Raw genomic sequence first — 22576 nt, forward strand, 5'->3', positions numbered from 1 at the left:
GCCTGTCATCAGACTTCCTTAAGTCAATCTGAACTGAGTGTCCATTCTCATCTCTGCACAGTTTGTATCTTCGCTTGGACACCTGCAGGCTCTGCCTCACGTATATTTATGATCAAGCTCTTCTTTTTTGGAAAATATAACAAGAATACATAAAGGGTGAAAGAATAGACCTTGATGATTAGTATTTGGAAAATTGGCTGTCCACATGGAGAATGACCCTTCCTCGGCCTTTCTCACAGTAAGCAAATAAAGTAGACTTAAGATCTGAAAGTCAATTGACTAGAAGAATGTTATATAACATTGCTCTGGGACATGATATTTTGGATATAATCATAATGTCACAGAGACAGAAAGAGCAAAAGTAAACAAAGGAAATTGCACCAAACTGAATAGTGTACACGGCAAAGGAGACAATCAAAAGATGAAAGAAAACCCAAGGTTTGGGGGAAGTATAACGAGCTAGTGTTGAAAACACACAAGTATCCTGTTCTTCAAAGGCCAAGGACTGTAATAACTGGTGTGTATTTAACAGCAGTCACCGTGCTGTGCATTTAATACACAGCTTCTTTTAACATTCTCATATCTTTGGAAAATTATCCTAACCATCAGATAAGCAAACTGAAGATTAGGAAAATTAAGTCACTTTCAACTAAGATTTAAAACCATCTATGTGGAGTTCCAGGTGTTCTTACTGTGCTTACAGATTGTTTTTAAACAGAGAACAGAGAAAATGTTGAGTTCAAAATTTTAAGAGAAATTGGTAGAAATTGCAGTCTGTTTTAAAGTTATTGAGGTGAAGAAAGTGCAATTTTCTTAAGAATTTTAATGTAAGTTATATGTGTATATGCTGTGTATCCTTGAGGGTATGTGTGCATGTGAACAGGTTCCTGCCAAGGCCAGAGGAAGGCATTGGATCCTTTGGAGCTAACAGGCAGCTGTGAGCCACCTGATGTGAGTGCTGGGTGCCAAACTCAGTCTCTCCTCCAAAACTGGAATTTTGATAGAACATTCTGAAGTGCAGCGTTTTGCATCCTGCAGCTTGATGAGTTGTGAAATTAGTATGGTTGATTGTGCTTAGCATCGGAAGAAAATGAGATGCCAAATCATCACATGAAGTGAGGGCAAATATTGATGTGAAGCCTTTTACTTACATGCCTGCCTATCTATCTATCTATCTATCTATCTATCTATCTATCTATCTATCTATCTATCTATCATCTATCTATCTATCATCTATCTATCTATCTATCTATCTATCTGATATGAATGTATATGAAAGGTTTTTTCTTCAAATGTATATATTTCCTTGGAGATTCAAGATTGCCATGCAGAGAGTTCAGATTTAAAGAGGAAACAGGTGAATCAGAGCTAGAAAAGTCAGAGTGACTTTGCTTATGAATTGAGATGAAATGGCTTCTGTTAAGATGTCTTAAATTTTAAGGAATTTAAGGAAGCCAATTAACATCTCTGCCTGTGATCCTGTTAAAGGAACATGTATTATTTGCTTGGCTTAACATGTCAAATGTAGTGAGTCACCAATCGGTTCTCATAATAACAGCACTGGCAGGCATTATTATCATTTCTGTTTTACAGATAAGAACATCTCGAGGCTTAAGAGGCTAAGTCACTTACTCAAGATCACACTACTGGGAATCAACTCTAGACAGTTCAGCTGCATATCTAGCACCTTAGCCAGCCTACCAGTGCCTTACTGACAGACAAATTATAGAAGACTGCCCAAGAACACAGCTTTGCTTCTTCAAGATTAGACATGATAACAAATGGTTAACTTTTTAATAAAAACATTTGTGTACTTACAAGATAGTTTTAAGATAAGCTCAAGTGTGGTGTTTTTTCTGGGTATACTTGTAATTTAGCCTCAGAGTTTACCAGCTGCTTTAAGAGTTGAATTTTCTTTTAGGAAATAAAAGTTGGATAATGGGATTCTAATCTTTTAGCTCTCAGACACATGAAAAGCCCCACAGTTGGTCCACAGAGCAGAAACTGGATGGGAGCTCTCCAGGCTACAGGTTTATTTCTGGGGTTCGGAGGAACAGCCCATTAGGAACCAGAAACCTACCCCCGCCATGGCAGATGTCACAGATGGCATGGGACATAGAATGATAGAAATAACCAAGTCACAGGACCCCTGACAGCACTGCCTGGTCGACACAGCAGGAGTCTGCCTTAGGGAGCTACTCTCATGGAGTAGAATTCCCCTTCAATTTCCCAAGCAAGGCCACAGTGAGGGGATAATGGCCTTCATTTCTCTGAGTGGGGCACTGGGCCAATTTCCAGGGCGCAAGAGAGCAAATTGAAAGTTCAGATACAGATGGAAAATGAGAAAATTGGGACCTAGCAGTGAATCTTATAGGTGGTTTTCCTGTTTCCAACTGTAAGGTTCTTACCTATTAGGAACACAATCTGCTAAGCACACACATGCAAAGCTGCCTTGAGCAGACAGTATTGACATTTGTCTGCTTGGGTGAGGGCATTGTCAGTCATAAGTATACTTGCTGGATTCACACACTTCAGGGTGGTACAGAAAAACCTGGCTATTTCCATACCAGCAGAAGCTGGTTTTAGTTGCTAAATGGCTCAGTATCTTCCTAACTTTCTTTCTTTTTTTTTCAAGTATTTATCAATGATAGAGGAGGTTTAAGTCTTATAGTTTTCATATGCAAATAACTAAATCTACAGTGTTTAGGGTCTTACCAGTGAGGCTGTGTGTGTGTGCATCTGATTGCATTTAGTCTCTTTGACATGTTATTTACCAGTGTGAATCCTAATTACATCTTGTTTCCTGTGATTATCACATAGAGTTATACAGTCAAAATCTGGGAGATGATATGGGAATATATTGTCCAGTTCATATTCCATTTTAGAACTTAGATGTTTTATTTACATCCGTGCTTGTTTTATTTGTCTCTGCCATGAGGCTTTATCCTCTACAGTAGTCCTATGTTACCTTCTTTGACATGAAAACTAACTACTATGTCATAAAATAATAAGTTATATAATTAACCAGTCATGATCACAAAGTATATAATCATGTTTTTCTGAAAATATAAATTTAAGATACATCTGTTTCACTTTTGTTTTCGTTATGGGGGACATTATGGTTTCACTTATGTTGCCTTATAACAAAAAGCTTAAGATTGAAATGTAAATTTATAAAGGTTTTAGAATTCAGATTTTTTTTTTAAATGAAAGAACTAAAATTACTTTTAGCCATTTTGATGCCTGAACATGTAATGTGTTTACTAGTTAGTCAGAGGGAACAGATTTCCCCTGGTGTAGTTATCCCCCGGAGAAAACTATTCTTGTTAAACTCTAAAAGCACACTTTGATCAAATACAAAACGACACCAGATGAGGGAAGCAGCCAGGTGACAGAAAAGGCATTTGATAAATGGGGGTGTGTTTAAAATGTTTTATCTGTACTAAAGCCCCAGATTCATTTCACTGTGTGGCTTTCAACAATTAATGTGACAGATGGCCTCAAACAGCCTTGGAATTCTGATCGTTTGTGAATCTGGCTTCAGAGGCTTGGCAGTGGCTTCGGAAGGTTGTGGTGTCAGCCTGTCGACCAGCTGTTTACACTTTGTTTCCAGAGTGAACCCAAAATAGCCAAGATTGTAAGAGTAATTCTCCAGTCTTGAGGGGGAAGCATCTTGGATGAAATCTTCAATAGCAAAGCAAACCCTGGAGAGACAGAGATGTAGGACTGTGTGTAGTACAGAGGACTCTTTGGCCATACTGTCATCAAAGCTCCTGATCTGAGGAGGTGTTCCTATGTCTGTTTTTTTTCTATGATATAAAGAAATATATTGAGTGATAAATTTGGTGTATGGCAGTTTCGCACTTCGATTGTTTATTTTATTAAGCTTTTAAGAACAGGGACTCACGGCATTTAACTATACAGGGGATCACTCTATAGTTGTACAGGTCTGGGTGGTCTGGAACTCACTAGTTAGGTCACACTTGAAGTTCTATTTCTTTCCCTTCCAAGTACTGTGATTACATGCATGTTCTATCACAAACTTGGTCTTTCCCATTTGTCTTAAATGTAAAAATACCAAAAGCTAATAAAACTTGAAAGAATGTACACTGAATATATTCACAACTAAGTGATTTTAAATTACAAAAATCAGAAGTCTTTCTATATACAAGTGATAAACTCTCTGATGAAGGAAGCAGGGAGAAGTTCATTCACCACCACTTAAAAATTCCCAGGGCTAAAACACCTAGAAGAAGTTAAAGATCTTTACAACGAAAACTTTGAAATAGTAAAGGAGGAAACTGAAGAAGATAGTAGACTATGAAAAGGCATTCTATACTCAGCTAGATAGAATTAGTATTGTAAGAATGGCCACATTACAGAGATCTAAGATTCACTATAACCCCCATCAAAATTTCAATTACATTCTTCACAGAGCTAGAAAAACCAATTTTCGAATTCACATGGAAGCAAAATGTTTATGACCAAAGACTGGTGCTGCTGTCAGCTGCTATGGCAACTGTAGAGGCTCATAACAGGTCAAAATGATGAGACTAAATGATTGTTGAATATTCAGCTACAAGAAAGCATCTGCATGTTCCCCTCAGTGCTCAAGGAACATGGTACAGAAGGGGACCGGAAGAATTTAAGAGCTGGAAGAAGTGATGGAGTGTTAAGGAATGTTGTCCTCTAAGCATGACATGGCTACTGCATGCTTGAGTCACAGCAGCTATGATTATCTGCTGAAGATCGGACCCACCTATATTTTGCCATGGAAGTGGGAGTGCTCTTGAGGCCTCAGCATTCTCTACAAATTTATGTGAAGTTAATGAGTGCAGGAGGAGGGAGAAACATTTTCTTCAGAGGTGTAGCCACTAGAAGGATGCCCATGCTCTTGTAAATGATCCTATATCTGTGTTCCTGTAGGCAACCTCACATAACTTACTGGGTACTCCCAACCCAGAGAAAACCTCTGACATTGACCAACCAACAACAACAAAAAAAACCCAAAACAAAACAAAAATAAAGAGAGAGAGAGAGAGAGAGAGAGAGAGAGAGAGACAGAGAGAGACAGAGAGAGACAGAGACAGGGAGGGAGGGAGAGACAGAGAGACAGAGAGACAGAGAGACAGAGAGACAGAGAGACAGAGAGAGAAAGAAAGAAAGAAGTCCCCAAGGACATGAAAGCAGAACAGGGAGTAATCAGGGAGTAATTGGGAAGAGGAAGAGGATCAGTGAGAATGGGAGGGGACAAAAGAGGGGAACAGGAAGTGTGAGTGATAAACAGCACATTGTATCCATCTATGAAAATGTCAGATTGAAGCCCATTGTTATGTAAGCATGCATAACATATACTGATAAAAGTAGACAAGATTCCTCAATATCCAAAGCAACACAAAGCACTGTTAGAGCTATCATAATTCCTGATGTCAAATTATACTAAAGAGGCGTAGTAACAACATAATCATGGTCCTGGTGCAAAAACAGACATGTAACCACACAGTAGAAAGCAGAACCCAGAAATAAACCCAGACAGCTGTAGCCACCTGTTTTTTTTCTTTTTACAAACGTGTCAAAAATCATATATTGGAAAAGAAACAAGGTCTTCAATAAATGATGCTGAGAACAGTGAATATCAACATATCGAATAGTGAAACTAGAATCCCGTCTTTCACCCTTTACAAAAATCAGCTCCAAATGGATCACAGAGCCTAACAGGTCCTAACAGAGCCTAAAACCTTGAAACTGCCAGTGAAAAATCCAGGCAATGTATTTCAGGATACAGATATGGGAAGGACTCCAACTACACAGGGCAGAGCTGAGAACTGGCAAATATGACTACATGAAGTCAAACAGCTTCTGCAAAGCAAAAGAAACAATCTTCATGGCAAACAGGAACCCTGTGCAAGGGGAGAAGTCTGTTCCAGACATTCATCAGCTAGGAGATGAATGTCTAGAATACACAGAGAGCTACAAAAATCAAACACTAGCGCTCCTACAAATCATCCAAGTTGAGAAATGGGCTAATAAAATGAACTGACAGCTCTCAAAAGAGGAAACAGAAGTGGGTATAAGCATTTGAAAATGTGTTCAATATTCTTAGCCACTAGGGAAAGCACATTATAACTACTTTGAGATTGCATTTCATCTCTAGAATAAACAAAAAATGCTGCTGAGGATGGGGGGAACGGAGCTCCTTAGACATGGCTGGTGGACGTGTAACCGGCTACAATTACTGTGGAAGTCAGTGTGGAGGTTTCTCCAAAACCAAAACTAGAACTACCGTAGAACCCAACTGTATCTCCTCTGGGTGCTTACCCAGAAGATTCCAAGTCAACATGCAACCGAGATATTTGCACAACCTCGTTTTTGCTACTCTGTTCATAATATCTAAGCCGTGGGACCAGCCTGGACATCTACTCACCCACGAGTAGATAAAGAATATATGGCTAATATACACTGTGGGGTTTATTTATCCATGACAAAAGAAAAATGAAGTCATAGCATTTCAGCATCTTCAGGAACGAAGATGGAGTAGGAGTTGGTGGTAAGCAAAATAAACTGGACAAATCAGATTCATGTTTACTCAGATATGTGGAATCTAGATTTAAATGTGTGTGTGTGTGTGTATAAGTGTGTATAAGTGTGTATGCGTGCATGTGTGAGTGTTTGCATGTATGTATGTGTGTATGGTTGTATGTGTAATGTGTAGGTCTGTGGGGGGAAAGTTTGTGTGTGTGGTTTGCGTGTATGTATGTGTATATGTGTGTTTGTGTGTATGTGTGTATATTGTATGTGCATTTGTATGTGTGTGTGCTTGCTTGCTTATGCATGTGTGTTGGGGTATGACATGAAAATAGAAAGGGAACCACAGGAAAAAAGATATGTTAAGGAAAATGGGATAGTGAAATCGCTCTGTTACGAAAGCAAGAAGGAAGACTATTTGTGGGGGAGGAAGTGGACCAGAAAAATGAAGTAAAGGGCAAAAGGGAAGAGGATGAATAAGAATAAAGTATAAGCACATAAAAATGCTACAAAATCCATTACTTTGTGTGCTAACTTAAAAGACTAATAAAGTTTGAAAAGAGGAGTGACTTTGAAGAGTTTACGAGTGTATGTTTGTGAGAGTGTGTGTGTTTGTGTGTGATTCTGGTTGTTTTGTGTTGGTGCATCTCCTCTTGGGTTGTCTGTATCACATTCCCAGGACATTTAGCAGTACCTAGGCACATGTTGGTTTGTAAAAGCTTGGAGGCTGATATTAGCATTTTGTGGGTGAAGACCAGGGATCCTGGCATCTGAACATCCAATGCCCAGGATGGACCCCAAAATGAGCAAAGACTGACAGAGTTCCAAGTGGCAGTGGAGCTCTGACTGAGATGTAAGGGCGTGTGTATGTGTGTATCTGAACTAAATGAAAATGAAGTTGAGATATGATGTCATCTAACTTTCTAGTTACATCATGTAAGAAAACTCAGAAGAGTTTCCAGAGATGGAATTTAAAGAGGAAAAACCAAGCACGAGAATGCTAGAGCACTACATAGGAGGTAAGGGGATGCCAGGCTGTGAGGAGAAAGAGAAATCAATGGGAAAACCTGATTGAGTTGTTGGTCACATCTGGGTCCTTGGCAGAAATGATCTGTATGGTTGTTCCAATTGTCACATCCTCTGGCACCTCCACAAAATAAAAGCCTGGTTCAAACACAGGGGGCTCGTCCACATCCTCCACACTAATGTGCACTGTTGTTGTGTCCTGAAATGGGCCAAGGTTCAGAAAACGCATCTCTAGGTGAGGATTGGATCCTTCCACCTTCAGGGTGTAGCTTTTCTTGCTTTCAAAACTCAGGGGCTGAAAGGCAACAAGAAGAAAACTGGTCAGCCCATAGCGTACGTGCACTGAGTGAAAAGAACATCCAACACTGAAGGTTAGTAGAGAAACCCCAAATTCACAAAAAATGTGGAAAAGAAAAAAAAAGGTAAAAACAGGACCACCTTTTGTCTTGTTCTGGGTGATAACATCAGTTCAGTCATAGGTAAAAAGGAAGGATGGTGTCTGGAAGGCTCAGTTTTAACTCCTTTGACTTTACCCAGCATGGTCTGTAGAGAGAGTATGGGGAACCTCCTTGTCTTGACAGAATTGTAAGAAGGGAATTTGTTTCTCCAGAATCCGTGGCCTTGTGTTTTGTTTTTTTCTTTTGGAAAGATGTTGGACAATTAAGATCAAGTTTGTGTTCTGTCCTAGGATGTCCGTGCAATTAGTTATAGGATTTTGTTTGCCTCTTGAATTTCTTTCAAGGGGAACCATTTTGGGGGAGGACTGTGACTAGGGAGAGTGGAGGAGGAATGGAGTAGGATGGAGGGGAGTGAATGTGAGCAAGTATAATGATATAGAGTTTACAAAAATTATAGGGAAACCCTTCACTTTGTATGCTGGGTTAAAAACATAATAGACTAGGTTTTTTCTTGACTTTCAAAGCAACAGTGATTCTTGCTAAGGAAATAGCACATCAACCTAAGTTTCTTTAGTTTATATAGATGGTCCCTTTTAAACTTCACTTTAAAATTCTGTTCAACTTAAAATTTTAAAGATTTTGAGAGCTCAGAAGACAGGGCTAAGGTGGCAAAGGTTCATAGTGCCAGCTAAGATGCTGATCCAAACTTCTTTGACCAGGACTCATGCACAAGAAATTAGTTTTGTCTATTATGATTCCATATTATAAATTATAAAATTGAGAGAGTAGAGAGATGGTTTAGTGGTTAAGAGTGATTGCTGCTCTTTTAGAGGTCCCATGTTCCATTCGCAGCACCCATGCAGCGAGGGTAAGTTTTGATTACAAAACTTCTGTGTATTTTCTTTCTTCAGATTCGGGGTCAAAAGCAAGGACTCAGTGGGGTTTTTATTCCCCAATGTGTAGCAAGGCCAAACACACAACATGTAGTAAAAAAAAAAAAAAAGTATTTCATTAAATAGTGCCACGAACTTTTATGTGTTAACACTTATGTGATGGCATAAAAGGATTTGGTGTTAATTGTTTTGGGGGTGTGTGGTGTGTAGGTTCTTTTGCATCTTATACTTTTGGAGCACAGCTGTTTTCTAACTGATGCTACATTGCAATTGCTGTGTACTTATCAGGTGTTAAGTTCCAGATGTTAGTGCCCCTGCAAGTCGCATCTAGTCAACAGCATTAGTGCTGGGCTTGATATTGGTACTACATGTACTGAAATTTATTGTTATCTAAAATGGCTTCTGAAAGGTTATATCCTTGGAAGGTCACTGAAACACCAGCAGGGAGTGAATCTGATACAGGCAAGGCAGACGTGTTCAACTGTGCCTCTAAGGGAGCTCTTCAAATAATTACAAACAACGCATTGGATCACGTCAAGCTGGAAAATTTTAAGTGGTATATAAAGTAATGATGAGAATTGCAAATCATGATCAATTAGAATAAGAAAAGTATAGAGTTTTTGTGTTTTGTGACCTGCCTAAGAGAATGGACCGACAATTACTTATTGTCCACTGGCAGACAGAAGCTAAGCTGAAGACTAGAAAATGGCACACTGTTATGCTACTACACAACAAAGAACACTCTGAAAATTACATATTTCAAGCATTTAAGAGACTGAAAATCAATTATCTGATTACTTAAAAGCTAAAATGACACACAGTCCTGTGTAGCAATCACCGTGGCTCTATGAAGACCTGAGTCCTTCAAATCGACTTAATTTCTCTTTTTGAAAAGTATGTGCTTTTTAAGACAAATAATAGACCTAAGAGAAATAAATCAAAAGCAAAACTTTTGTTTCAATTTTATATGACATTATTAATGACAAGGGAAGCTGATGGGTCTGGGAGCTGTTCCAGACATATGAACTGAGCAGTCAGTAGCCTTTAAAATATTTATTATATGTGACTAGTCCATCTACCCAATGTATTGGCCTTATTCTTAATTATATTTTCTGGCAGCTCATATGTTCAGAAAAAGAATAAAAACAGTCTAAGAAAAATTGATGTATGTTTTGATTGATTGAATGTATATACAATTTGGATAGTGACATTGAGAGACAAGGTTCTGGCTTGCAATGTCAATTTTTTTTCAGATACAGGAGGCGAGAAAAGAAAGTTTTAGTTTACTCAAATTATAGTATTAATAAGTGTTTTAAAACATGAATGCTTGTAATGATATCTAATGTATATAATAATAATTTAATATAAATCACTATTGTTTATTATTTAGAGAATTTTTTCCAGTGAAATTAACTAATCAGCCTTTAGAAAGGCTCCAATTTATAATTGGTATGTTTTTCTAATGGACTTCTTTTGTATTCAAGAAACAATATTTATTCAAAACTTTGGGCATTGTCTAGTGATGGTTAGTGGTGTGTTACTGTTTAGTTGAAGATGCTTTTAATTCTTTCTCATGCAATAAATTGGTTTTATTTTCTCCCCTATAAAGTTACTATATTATTAACTTTCAAAAATAATGAATTGTAATGTTTTAATTATATAAATGTGTTTGAGGATTTATAAGTCAGTTTTAGCATTTTGTACTCTTTCAAGGTCATTGTTTGCTGGCCCTGAGGACTTCTGGTTGGATGAATTTGGCATAAATATGTTTCCTTGCTGTGCTGTATTTTTTTCTGCTGTGATCCTAACGTGGCTGGCTTTGGTTCAGGTAGGAGGTTTCTGAGGTTCTGTCCTTTGGACACTTATTTATTGATTTGTGAATGAAAAGGGAAAGGGTGATTCCAATTTAGTAACTACCCAGGGTTGCTGGGGTCCTCCCATCAGCCATGCAAGGGGCTGTTTGGATAATGTTCCAGGCAGGAGGATGGTGTTTGAAGACAAGGGAGATTACTACCAGAGGTTATCTGTGTAGTAGCTTGGATAAGGTCTCCGAGTAGACCGCAGTAGGGTAGGGCTAGGAGATCTTAACACAGATGACATGAGTGTGTGTCTGCTTGGGAAGTCTCTGGAGAGGTGGCAGGATAGAGTCACCAGTGGCCCTAGGGAAGAGCATGGCTTTTGAGAAGTTCACGACTGCTTGGGAAGAATCCCGGGGCAGTGATGGGGTGGATTGGGGAGTCTTACCATGGGCACCAGGTGTGAGCAGCTGCCTGAGCAAGGTTACTGCAGAAAGCAGGGTGAGGTTGTGATAACCAATGTTTTATAACTTAATGTTTTAAATTGAATATTCATTTATAAGTTATTAGATTCAATTTATTTGTGTGTGTGTGTTATATATGCATATGTGTTTACATGTTTATGTGTGTGTGTACAGGCCCAAAGTTGACTACATGTGTCTTTGCTCTTTTCTATATTTTTTCACTTAAGGTCTCTCATTGAACCTGGATTCCCCAAGACTCTGAATGAATTTTTAAATTTTTTGTAATTTTAAATTCCATGCTAGGATTAAAGACAAGCTGTCACAATTGCTCACTTTTCAAGTGGGATCTGGGAACTCTGGTCCTCACACTTGTTTTATCCGCTGATCCAGCTCCTTAGGTCATAAACTCTGCCTTTTTAAAGGCTAATCAGGTTTAGGAGTTGACTTAGTCACTAAAGTTACCTGTCTCACAAGCATGAGGACTTGAGTTGGATCCGAAGCACCTATGTGAAAGCCAGGCACTGTGCACATGTGTAACACCAGTGCTACAGAGGCAGAGGGTGATTCCCAAGGCATGTTTGTCAACTTCTTTCCTCCACATGCATCTGGACAAATGTACATGTGCACAAACATACGTACACACATACATATATTGCACACGTGCAAAAAAAATTAAAATAGGAAAATTTTACCTTTCATTTACTGAATTTATCCATATGTGCTTTAGGGAACATAGAACCTTATGATGGAACAAAGAAGTTTTGTGTTTGATGATAGTTTTTCATTGGCATTTATGGGTCTTCAAGAAGCGATTAAAAAGTGCTATGAGTTATTTATTAATTCATAATAATATTATAGCTTGCTTTGCTATTTATGGCAAACTGATGTAAAGGTGTGGGTTTCAAGTATTGACTAAGTCATTAACAACATTAGAGCATCAAGCTATTACAGGCTTTAAGTGGCTAAATTGAAGTGGCTCATTCATAATATATTTTTAATAATCCTTTTTATAAAATAATGCCACAGCCAGCATTTTTGCATATATAACCAAGCATTAAGTGGTGTTTTTAAACCTAATTAGAAAGAATTATTTTTAAGTGTGTGTGTGTGTGTGTGTGTGCACATGCACACGCACTCGTGTACATATGTATAATGTGTATGAATTCCGGTACAACACCTATGTCACGTTGCAATTTGGAGGTCAATAGGAAAGCTGATTCTCTCCTAGCAATGTTGACTCTAGGCTGCCAGATTTTTGTGGAAAGTACTTTTACCTGCTGAAACATCTCTTGGAAAGACATTCTATCAGAGGACTTGAAATAAAATATATCCTAATATACAACCACCCTTCACTATAATTTCACATGCAAAGTATCTTTGAAAATTATTTGGAAAAAGTAAACTGGATTACCTTCTTCACCGTTATGATGCCAACTTGGAAGTTTGGGTCTGTGTTAATATCAAAAGCGTCTGCACCGTCTCCATCCACGATGGTGTACTTCATCTCTGCATTGATTCCTTCATCTAGGTCCTTGGCAAACACTCTCCCCACAGTGGAGCTAACTGGAGCAGATTCTAGCACACTCATCTGATAATGTTCTGTGAAGAAAAGCAGGGACGTGCGTTCTTGATAATCTGCCACAAAACCACACCTGTTATCACCTTATACCAGGCATTCCATGCAAAACATCGGTCATGGTTTATAAGCTAAAGCTTAAGGAAGCTCTACAGTTTAAATTCTCGATCCAGAGTGTTGAACTCTGAGCCTAAGAATAAGGCAGGCAAAAAGACAAGATGAAACTCTTCATTGTAATCCTTCTTCCTTCAGAGTAAGTGAGAAGCACATTGCTTCCTCATCTTTACTATGCTATTCTTTCCAAATATCACATTTTCCCTGGGAAACATGATCACAAAGAACGTATTTATTCTGACAAATTTCATTTCCCTTCATGTTCTGGATGGTGTGCTGAAGTCCCATATCTGGCCAGCGGTCCAGAGTGGACGGAAACCAGTAATGCATAGAGGAGAAGCACTCCACAAGAAAGCCTTGTGAGCTCCACGTGTGGTCCACCAACATGGTTTTATAGCTGAGACCCTCTACATGGCTCAGTGTGGGCATTTTGTTCTAGTTCTAAAACCGAGTACCCAAACCAGATTCCACACATAGAAGACGCTCAGCCTTGTGAATGCCTTCCTTTTTGAATTGATGCCCTGACTTACCATTTCTTTTTTAGGTTTATTCTCACCTTTGTGAAGTTGTTCGCTAACTTACTTTGTAAAGGCTCATGTGTTTGACATCCTCATTTTATCAATCATGGGCTGGCTTACTACATAACAAAGCCATACACATTTCAATATGGTTTGGTTTCTTATTTTGAATTAATTAATTAATTAGTTAATTCATTAGTTTTTGTGTGTATATGTGTGTGCTGCATGAGTTTTGTGTATCAGGTACCTACAGATTCCTGCAGTGTTCAGAGGATCCACTGGAACTGGAGTTATAGGTGGGCTGAGAGCTACTTGATATGGGTGTTGGGAACTGAACCTGGGTCTTCTGCAAGAGCGGTAAGCACTCTCTTTATTGTAAACTAGAAAGAGGCCTGAAGTTCAGGAGCTTATGTCTTACAAAAATTCTGGGGAGCTGACAGCTTACTGTTCTCCACCTTTCACAGGAGACGAAATAATGTTTTTTTATTGTTTTTATTTTATATATTTTTTATTGTTTTTATTTTATATATTTTTTTTTATAAATATAAGCCAGAGAATCTCCAGTATGCCTATGCAAAGTTAAAGTTATCAGTGGGTTACATTTTTTTTTCCAGAAAGTTTAGAAAAAAACATGCATCTGTCTATAATTTTCTCCTCAGAGAAAAAACAATGCTATGTATTTAAATATAGTTGTAATTTCTACATGCAATGCTTTGCATTAGAAACAAATATCTTGAGATCATAATATTCTTTTATATTTGATTCAGCTGAAGGCAACTAAGCTTGTTCACTATAAAAGGGTAGGCATACCATTCTGTTAACATCCCATAGGTAGGTATGGCAATATTTGTGGGAAAGAAACTCAGTGAGTTCCTACAACAAGGAGTCAAAAGAATATTAGAACAGAAGCATTTAATCCAAGATAAAGTTAAAGAATACTGAAATTACTAAAATTTAGTATTCATAACCCAGACTGGCTTTGCTCCCTGCCCAGGTGACAATCAATTCAGCATTCACAAATAAATGTTTTTTTTCATAAATTTATGGCGATTTTAAGTAATTTTTTGAAAGGTGCAACATTACTCTATTTTAGTGGAAACAGTGTGAATGTGAGAATGTTTAGAAAATGAATTTAAATTACTTCAAATCATTCTATTTTGTCTTCTATGAAATATATTCCATACTTCAGCCCATCCTGATTTTTTTTAATTGTTACTAAATTCGAAACAGATTGTACTCAAGGTGGATGTGTCAGAATGGTCGGTGTTACAAGTTTTGATTTTTGGGTGAGACAAATGCCCCAGTCCCCACTGGGTTGCATAATGTCCTAGAGAAGCTGTCATCTGTGGAGGAGGGACATGAGATTTACCCCTAAGTGTCCAGATCCTTATACTTTTGACCTGTCTGTGTAAGTGCTTGGCTTTTCTGTTCCCCTACTCACTTTCATTAAGAATACCTGTTTTGTGTCAAAATTTAAAAGTCCAGTAGTTCCAAGTATCCAAGAATCCACAGTGTACACAATAGGAGGACTTTGTGAACTACAATGGAACTCACAGGGTCAGTAACGCTGTACCAATCATGCCACATGACCACTCACAGACTCTTCCTTGATTCGCTGCATCTATATTGGTGGACTAGTCAACTTAGCCACTTACTCATGTGCAGAATTTGTAAAATGCTTGCCTGTCATTCTACTGCTTTTTTCTTTCATGAATGACCATGGCGATTTTGCGTATAGCAGTTTCACATGACTACTTGAGCCCTCTTTATTAACATAAACTAAATAAGAGAGTCTTTTGGTCTGACTGGTTCAAAGTGCAAGCTATTAAGCTAATAGTCTGGCTTCATTCTGTTTAGTGTGTGTGTGTTTAGTGTGTGTGTGTGTGTGTGTATGTGTGTGTGTGTGTGTGTGTGGTGTTCTTGTGGACATGTGAGTACTTGTGTGTAGAAGCCATTAGTAAGCCTTCTGTGTTGTTCCTTAGGTGCTTTTTGCTTTATTTGGCAACAGGGCTTCTCACTGGCTGACCAGGGAATCCCAGGGATCTACTCTTCTGATATCCGAGCATTGGGACTACAAAAGGGTACCAGCACTCTTGGCATGCAATTCTAGGGATTGAACTGGGGTCCTCGTGCTCACTCACAATCCAAGCCCTGGACTGACTGTGTTATCTCCTCATCTCCATTTTGTTTGTGTTTTTCCTTGTTCCTGGATAAGTGTCCAACCTGGAGTTGGGACTGCCATTTTAACATCTCCAGTTTTCTCCCTTCAGGCATTCAGTTTCCAAAATCATACCTCCATTCTTGAGCTTTGCTTTACTGTCTTGGTCCTGTGTCTCCACCTCCCTTAAGGACACTCAACTTGATTGTTTTATTGTCACTTCCTACTCAAATCTGAATTAGTCTTGCCCCTACCTGCCACTAGTTCCTTTATGTATCTTCTGTTCTGTCAGCAGTGCCATCCTTCCCTCTGCCACCTAGACTAAAAATGTTGTCATCTTTGACTCCCTCCACTCTCAGCCGTGGTGTCATTCCTCTAGCCAGGAGTCCATCTCCCCCCTCCCTCCTCCTCCTCCTCCTCCTCCTCCTCCTCCTCCTCCTCCTCCTCTTCCTCTTCCTCCTCCCCCTCCTCCTTCCCCTCCTCCCCCTCCCCCTCCCTCCCCCCCCCCTCTGCTTCCTGAATTTAATTCTCTCTCTTTCTCTCTGCTTCCTGAATTTAATTTTCTACCCAGATGACCTCTGATACAGCAAAGATTTTGTTGGCTTTGCTCAGGGCTGTACATTTCATGTCTAGATGGTGTCTTGAATTGATAGTGCTTTAACAAATGTGACTTCTTCATCCTGGCACATTTCCTTCTCTGCTGGTGTAAATCTTTGCTATTCTTCAAACTTCTGTTTAAATTTCATTACCCTGTGAAGCCTTTATTCACTGCCATTTTTAGAGAAGAAGAAGGCAACTTGTGTGCATGCATTTTCACAAACTATTCCACAATACTTTAGTTTTTCCAAGCTGTAGGCTTAGTCAACATAAGATTCTTAATTTGCACCATTTGTGAATCTCTCAGTGGCACATCAAGAATTCTGTATTGCTTTTCCTTTATAAATAGAATGTGTGCTCCTGGCTAGATTTTAGGCTTTGAGCGGCAGGTCTAGTGTCTTGTGTTTCTTGTGCCTGGGATCCTTATAGATCATGTACTACTTGGCACCTATTTGCATATTGCTTGGTTAATGTGGTCAGATGGTGGTGTGTTCAGCTACAGCTCTGGCTGTTTCAGGAAACGTGTTTTGAACTAAATTCCCATGAAAAAAATCACCTTGAAGATGAACTCTTAATGGAGAGTTAGTGCTTAATGACCAAGCCTACTCATGATAATGATTTGTTGTCCACAAATGTTTAATCCTACCTGAAAAAATCCTAATCTTAGTGTTAGTGAAATTATAATTTCGTGTAGGCGTGTGCGTGTGGCCATCGGGTGAAAACAAACACCCCTCTAAGTGCCATAGGAAGCTGAAGGCCAGAAGGAAGGGCTGTATGATTTTTAACACAAACTGACCTTACACTTGAATCTCAGTAAAGGGTGGGTCCGTCTGGCTGAGGTATGCTCTGGTTGGTACTTACTCTGTGGAAATCGGGGTGGGTTATCATTGACGTCTGAGAGGGTGATGTTGACTGTTGTAGTTCCAGCCAAGCCTCCAAGTTGCCCTCCCATATCCTTGGCTTGGATAATCACTTCATAGTATTCCTTGGCTTCTCTGTCCATGTTCATGAGCGCTGTTCTGATTACACCTGCAGGATAGAAATTGTCTTAAAAAATAAAACCACATGGCTAGTTTTGTGAGAGTTTGTTTGTATGTCTTTCTCATGTGCTGTAAATACCTAACACTGAGATGCATATCACCTGTTTTTATTAAACTTCAGGTTCAAAATTCCAGCTTCAGAAAGGCACTGTATAAAACAAAGCACCAAGAAACAGACACCCAGCAGGAAGGGCCCGGAGGTTGGAGGCCTTGTCAATGTTACTGAGGCAGAACAGGAGGTGGCAGCAGCGGTTTTCTTACAGACTCCAGGAATTGCAGTCTGTGGTGATTATACACTGTTCTGTCTTTACCAAAGAAAACCTGGGCTTTGAGTCCAGAAAACAAAGTGTCTTGTGTCTACAAGTCTGTGATTTTAGGTAATCCTCCTTCAGCTCTTTCTGCCTACAGCCCTAGAGCTCCTGTAGTGTGAAAGACTCTTTAGATACTGGCTCCTAGTATGAACTCCCTGTCTCTCCTCTGCCTGGAAGTAGCGATGGCTATCCTGTGTTTGCAGTCACTGTTTTATTTTCTTCTGCTGACTTCTGTGCTTTACTGAGCTCCTTGAGTAGGAAGGGACACTAGAGGCTCAGGGTGTGTTGTGCTATCTTTACCATGCGTAAGAGATGAACTTCTCTAGGCAGTTCAGGGCAGAAGCACAGCATAGGTATGGTGACAGGATATCATTTAAGAAGAGGGGTCTACCACAGTCTAACCTTAGGTGGAGCTTGGGGAATCTTGGGGGAGATGAGGAGGAAGGACTGTAGGAGCCAGAGGGATCAAGAACAGCACAAGAAAACCTACAGAATCAACTATCCTGGGCCCACAGGGGCTCACAGATCCCGAACTGCTAACCAGGAAAACTGAATGGGATGGACCTAGGCCCTCTGCACAAGTTAGAGTCATGTAGCTTCATCTTCAACTAGGACTCCTAACACTGGGATCAGGGGCTGTCTCTGACTCTGTTGCTTGCCTTTGGGGCCCTTTTCTCTTACTGGGCTGTCTCATGTAGTCTCAATAGAAAATGAAGTGCCTAGTCCTACTTCAATTTAATGTGCCAGGGAGGTTGATATGGCCTCCCCTTTTCTGAAGAAAAATGGAGTGGCTGGAGGGGAGGGGAGGTGGGATAGGGGAGGTAGTGGGGAAGGACTGGGAGGAGAAGAGGGAGGGGAAATTGCATTCAGGATGTAAAGTAAATAAATAAACTAATTAAAAATAATAGAATAAGAAGAGGGCTCTAAACCAGATGCACAAAAATGTAGGATTCTGATCCAGCCAGGGATGTGTAGAGATTCCGTTCTCCTTTTTCTCCTTCAGCTCAGAAACAATGTCTTTCATACACTTGAAGGGAAGATAACAGGTATATTGTGACAGATTTACAATATAACCTGTAGTGTGTGAGAACAAGACTTTGGCTGAGTTTCTTCCTATGATCTATGTACTGTAGTCACTGGGACCGTTCAAAATGGTATTTGAGGCATTTTCTTTTTGTGAATGCCTCTTGGCCAAAGCAATGGCAGTCTTTTCATGTATCTTTGACCTCAGCTCTGTAGATGCTCCTCCTGGGAACTGTCAGAGTAATGTAAAAATACTCCTGAGGATAGAAAGGACACGTAACCGTGAACCTGCCTGTAGTTTTCTTCCCCTCGGCATCTCTTCATTCCTCCTCCACTTCCTTTCCCCAGGAGTAGAATTATTGATGTTTTATAGATATCCTTAACTGCAATCCTTTCTCTTTCCTTCCACTAATTTATATTCTCTCACTTTCTACCTTTATGGTAGCATTTTCTTAGTACATGGCTGCCTTGATGACTTCTAGGGGAAAATCAAGTTAGTTATAATAGAGATATATTTATTTTCTCTTTAGAATAAAGAAGTGACTTTTGACTGTTCACCAGTGACTTTACCTCTGTGTTTTTTTTTTTTTTCCTCAAAGTCCTTCTCCTAGGTCTATTTTCCCTGTGTAAAATTGGGGTAATAGCACTTCCTAAATATTTACTGGTAAATGTTTACAAAAGTTCTTGGAGAAGGAGAAATCCTAGCACAAGTGCAAGACAGCAATGATACAGTAATTATTCTGCCCAACAGAGAAACTTAAGTAGATTTCCCTGGTGTATTAAAACATGAATCCTGTAGTCAAAGTTTCTTGAAACAGGTGAAGCCCCCAGGTTCCTCTGGTGTTTCCTTTCCAGGCATGATGCTTTTTATCAGTTCAGGACTCTTTGCTCTCTTCCCTTGTTAGAGTGACCTTCACGAGGTTCTACCTTTTTTTTAGGGGCCGTATTCATGTGCTATTGCCACTCACATTGAAATCTGCCTGCCCAACCTAGGGTTCTGCTTAGCAGATGTTGTCTCAGTAGAGATAATATTACGAGTATATTGATAACCACAGGAGCTTGGCGAGCACCTAACTTCTCAGTTTTCTCATCTGAGTTTAATCCTAGTGACTGTGGGCTGCGTGATTACCCAGAAGGCTCTTTCTGGTTTCAGAATCTGTGCTTCTAGCTGTAGAGCAAGCCTTGGAGAACATGGCGATCTTCTTTGGCCTTTCTGAAGTTATAGAAGACCTTGAACCTTGGTAAATAACTTGGAAGTTTTGGAAGGCAGAAAGGAGGTAGAAATGACACCACTGGAGACCTCCATGCCATTCAGAGGCTTTGGGTCGACAGGGCTTTCGTGTCTCTCAGCAAGCCACTCACACTGTCTCACCCACTGGCAATTATACTGTGTGCTCCTAATCCTAAAGATTGTGACCATATCTTCTTTGTGTCACATGCTTCCTGGAGAGTCTTTGACAAAAAGAGTTGGGTCTGTTCTAAGTAGGAAACACAGGGATTGAACAAGCAAACACTTCTGACTTGATTCTTATACTATTTACCTGTTTTGGAGTCCACAGAAAAATATGGCTGGCCCTGGAGAATGCTGTAAACTACCCGGGCACTGTTGCCATAGGTTGGGTCATCAGCATCTGTGGCTGTCACTTGGATAACAGAGGTACCTGAGGGAAAGAAATGGGAGAAACCTGTTGAAGCTCAGTTAAGAAAAGCTGGTATAATCCTGCATGGTCAACCTTAAAACGTTTTACAGATGTTGCTTGCTTCTCTGGCAGATTTCCCTTTTTTGATCAAGATTCCATAACTCCTCTTTTGTTATTCAGTAGGGATGATAGTCATTTGTGTTAAATTCTTAGTAGCCAGCAAGAGTAACACTGCCTAGGTAGTCTTCTTGTAGTCTTCTTCATTTGTTGGTAATGACAATATTTACCTTAACAATCTAACCTAACCGAGTACGATATGATCTATGATGCTTAAAAACTCAGAAGTGGAGGCATCGGAAGATTATTATTTAATGAGGCTACTTCTGGTATTTCCATAGCTTCCTACCTGCTGAAGGAGTTGGTAGTCATTTTAGTATCCCTGTTGTGATTCCTGCACTGTTTCTCCTCTATGTGCACATAGTAGGACCTCCTACAGTGCATCTACTATTGGTGTAAAATGAGCTCATCCCCACCTTACCTACTGGTGACATTTCTGGCACAGTGGCAACATAAGGTCCATCCAGGAACTTGGGCTCGTTGTCATTGATATCTTGAATTTTGATAATGAACTCTGATTCTGGCTCCATTGGCCGGCCTGTTCTCCTGTCTAGGGCTTGAGCCCTTAGAGTATATTGGGCTCTTTCTTCTCGGTCGAGCCTCTGAATGGCATGGATGTCTCCAGTGGTGTCATCGATGGTAAATACGATGCCTGCTCCTTCTCCTGAAAGGATGTATTTGATAGATCCATCTCCCCTGTCCATGTCTGAATGAAGCTGGGGACAAAAAGGACTGAAATCATTATTGATGTGCACAGGTGTTGGAAATAATTGATTTTCACTTTGGAATAGACTTAAGACCTCTCTTTACATGGGAATGTTCTTTCCCCTTTAGTGTTTAGGAAGTCTGTCTGTCTGTAAAGAACCAACATGATTTGAGATGATGGGTAAAGGGTAATACAGGAAGTTTTTTATGTCATATTCTTAGGATATTAATATATAATATGATATTATTAATTTAATACTTTAAAATGATTGTTCTTGAGGAGCCTAGAAGACAACTATAGAAACAGAAGCAAATTTATTGCGAAAGATTGTCCTTTTATTCAAGAAATAAAGTCAACAGGCAAGTTTAAATATCATAAAGTTAAAAATGAGTGGTGGCATATACTTTAATCTCAGCATTTAAGGGCAGAAGCAGGCAGGTCTCTAAGTTTGAGGGTAACCTGATCTTCGGAGTAAGTTTTAGGGAAGCCAGGACTACACAGAGAAACCTTGCTTTGAAAAACAAAACAAAGAAGGTCTCATGTGTGAGACCATTTCCTAGTTTCCTATATAAGGCTGTGTTTATGTTTCAGGTGTGAAGTGAGCTTCCAGTACGGATTGTGTGCATGTGTGCCTTGGTAGGACTCATTCGGGTTTAATTGATTCACTAAGGTCCATGTGTGGATGGTTGAGTTAGGGACATGCTTCTCTGCTCATCCAACTCTATTTTCTAAGACTTTTTAAAAATAATTTTATTTTGTTTTTATGTGTATGGGTGTTTTGTCTATGTGTATGTCTCTGTACTGCTTTTGTGCCTAAATGCCCGCAAAAGCTATAAGAGAGCATTGAATCTCCTGGAACTGGAGTTACAGATGGCTGTGTGCTATCCTGTATATGGTAGAAATCACACCAAGGTCCTGTGAAAGAGCAGCTGGTATTCTTAACTACTGGTCAATGTCTCCAGCCACATCACCTCACACTCCACTGTAATAATTTCTGTAAGATGTCTGGAAGCACAATTTTACCTCAGCCTAGAAACATATCTGACTTGATAACTGCACATAATGCAAATGGGCAGCACGAGTGTTTGAGGTTTTCAAAAGAACCAGCGCAAACGTTAAGTTTAGTTAGTACTTCTAATTTTGTTGCTGTTTTCATCACTTGCATACTTAAGTACCAAAATTCCAAAGATTAAGTCAATAGACAGATAGCAAGTGTTATGCTTAATGCTACAAGCCCAACATATCTGACCTGAATTTGTTCTGTGTCAGTTATCAACTGAGTGTCCTTGACAAGAGTAAATATACTGATTAAACCCTTAATTTTCTTATATTATGAATGGAGAGTAGCATTAATGCTTGTTTCAAAGGGTTGCAGAGATCATTAGGTATTAATGTATGTAAAGTACAGAGGACTGTTTCTTTCCCATAGTAGGAAAGCTATAAATGGAGCCAATTATGGTGATGATATATGAGGTACCTGCAGAGAGAAAGGATATTAACATACCCATCTTTTATCTGCCCACTTAAGCCTCCAGGAGTAAAACTAAGCTAAAGACATTGTTGTAACTCCAGCTTCAGGGGAATCAATGCTCTTTCTGGCCTCAGCAGTCATTGTGATCAGAAATACTCATGTGTATGTGCACATATTCACACACACCCACACACAACCACATC

General features: G+C 39.5%; 1 protein-coding gene across 1 annotated transcript in view; it reads right to left on the bottom strand.

Moving 5' to 3' along the window:
- Positions 1–22576, bottom strand: part of Cdh20 (cadherin 20) — a 47610-nt gene that overhangs the window by 23859 nt on the left and 1175 nt on the right. The window contains exons 2-6 of the mRNA XM_028775612.1: positions 20618–20912; positions 19981–20100; positions 16927–17094; positions 12514–12701; positions 7593–7846 (exon numbers count right to left, since the gene is read on the bottom strand). Coding sequence (XP_028631445.1) covers positions 7593–7846; positions 12514–12701; positions 16927–17094; positions 19981–20100; positions 20618–20912 — 1025 coding nt within the window. The remainder of the gene's footprint in view (positions 1–7592; positions 7847–12513; positions 12702–16926; positions 17095–19980; positions 20101–20617; positions 20913–22576) is intronic.

Source organism: Grammomys surdaster, unplaced genomic scaffold (assembly GCF_004785775.1).
Source record: "Grammomys surdaster isolate TR1022 unplaced genomic scaffold, NIH_TR_1.0 257, whole genome shotgun sequence".
NCBI lineage: Eukaryota > Metazoa > Chordata > Mammalia > Rodentia > Muridae > Grammomys > Grammomys surdaster.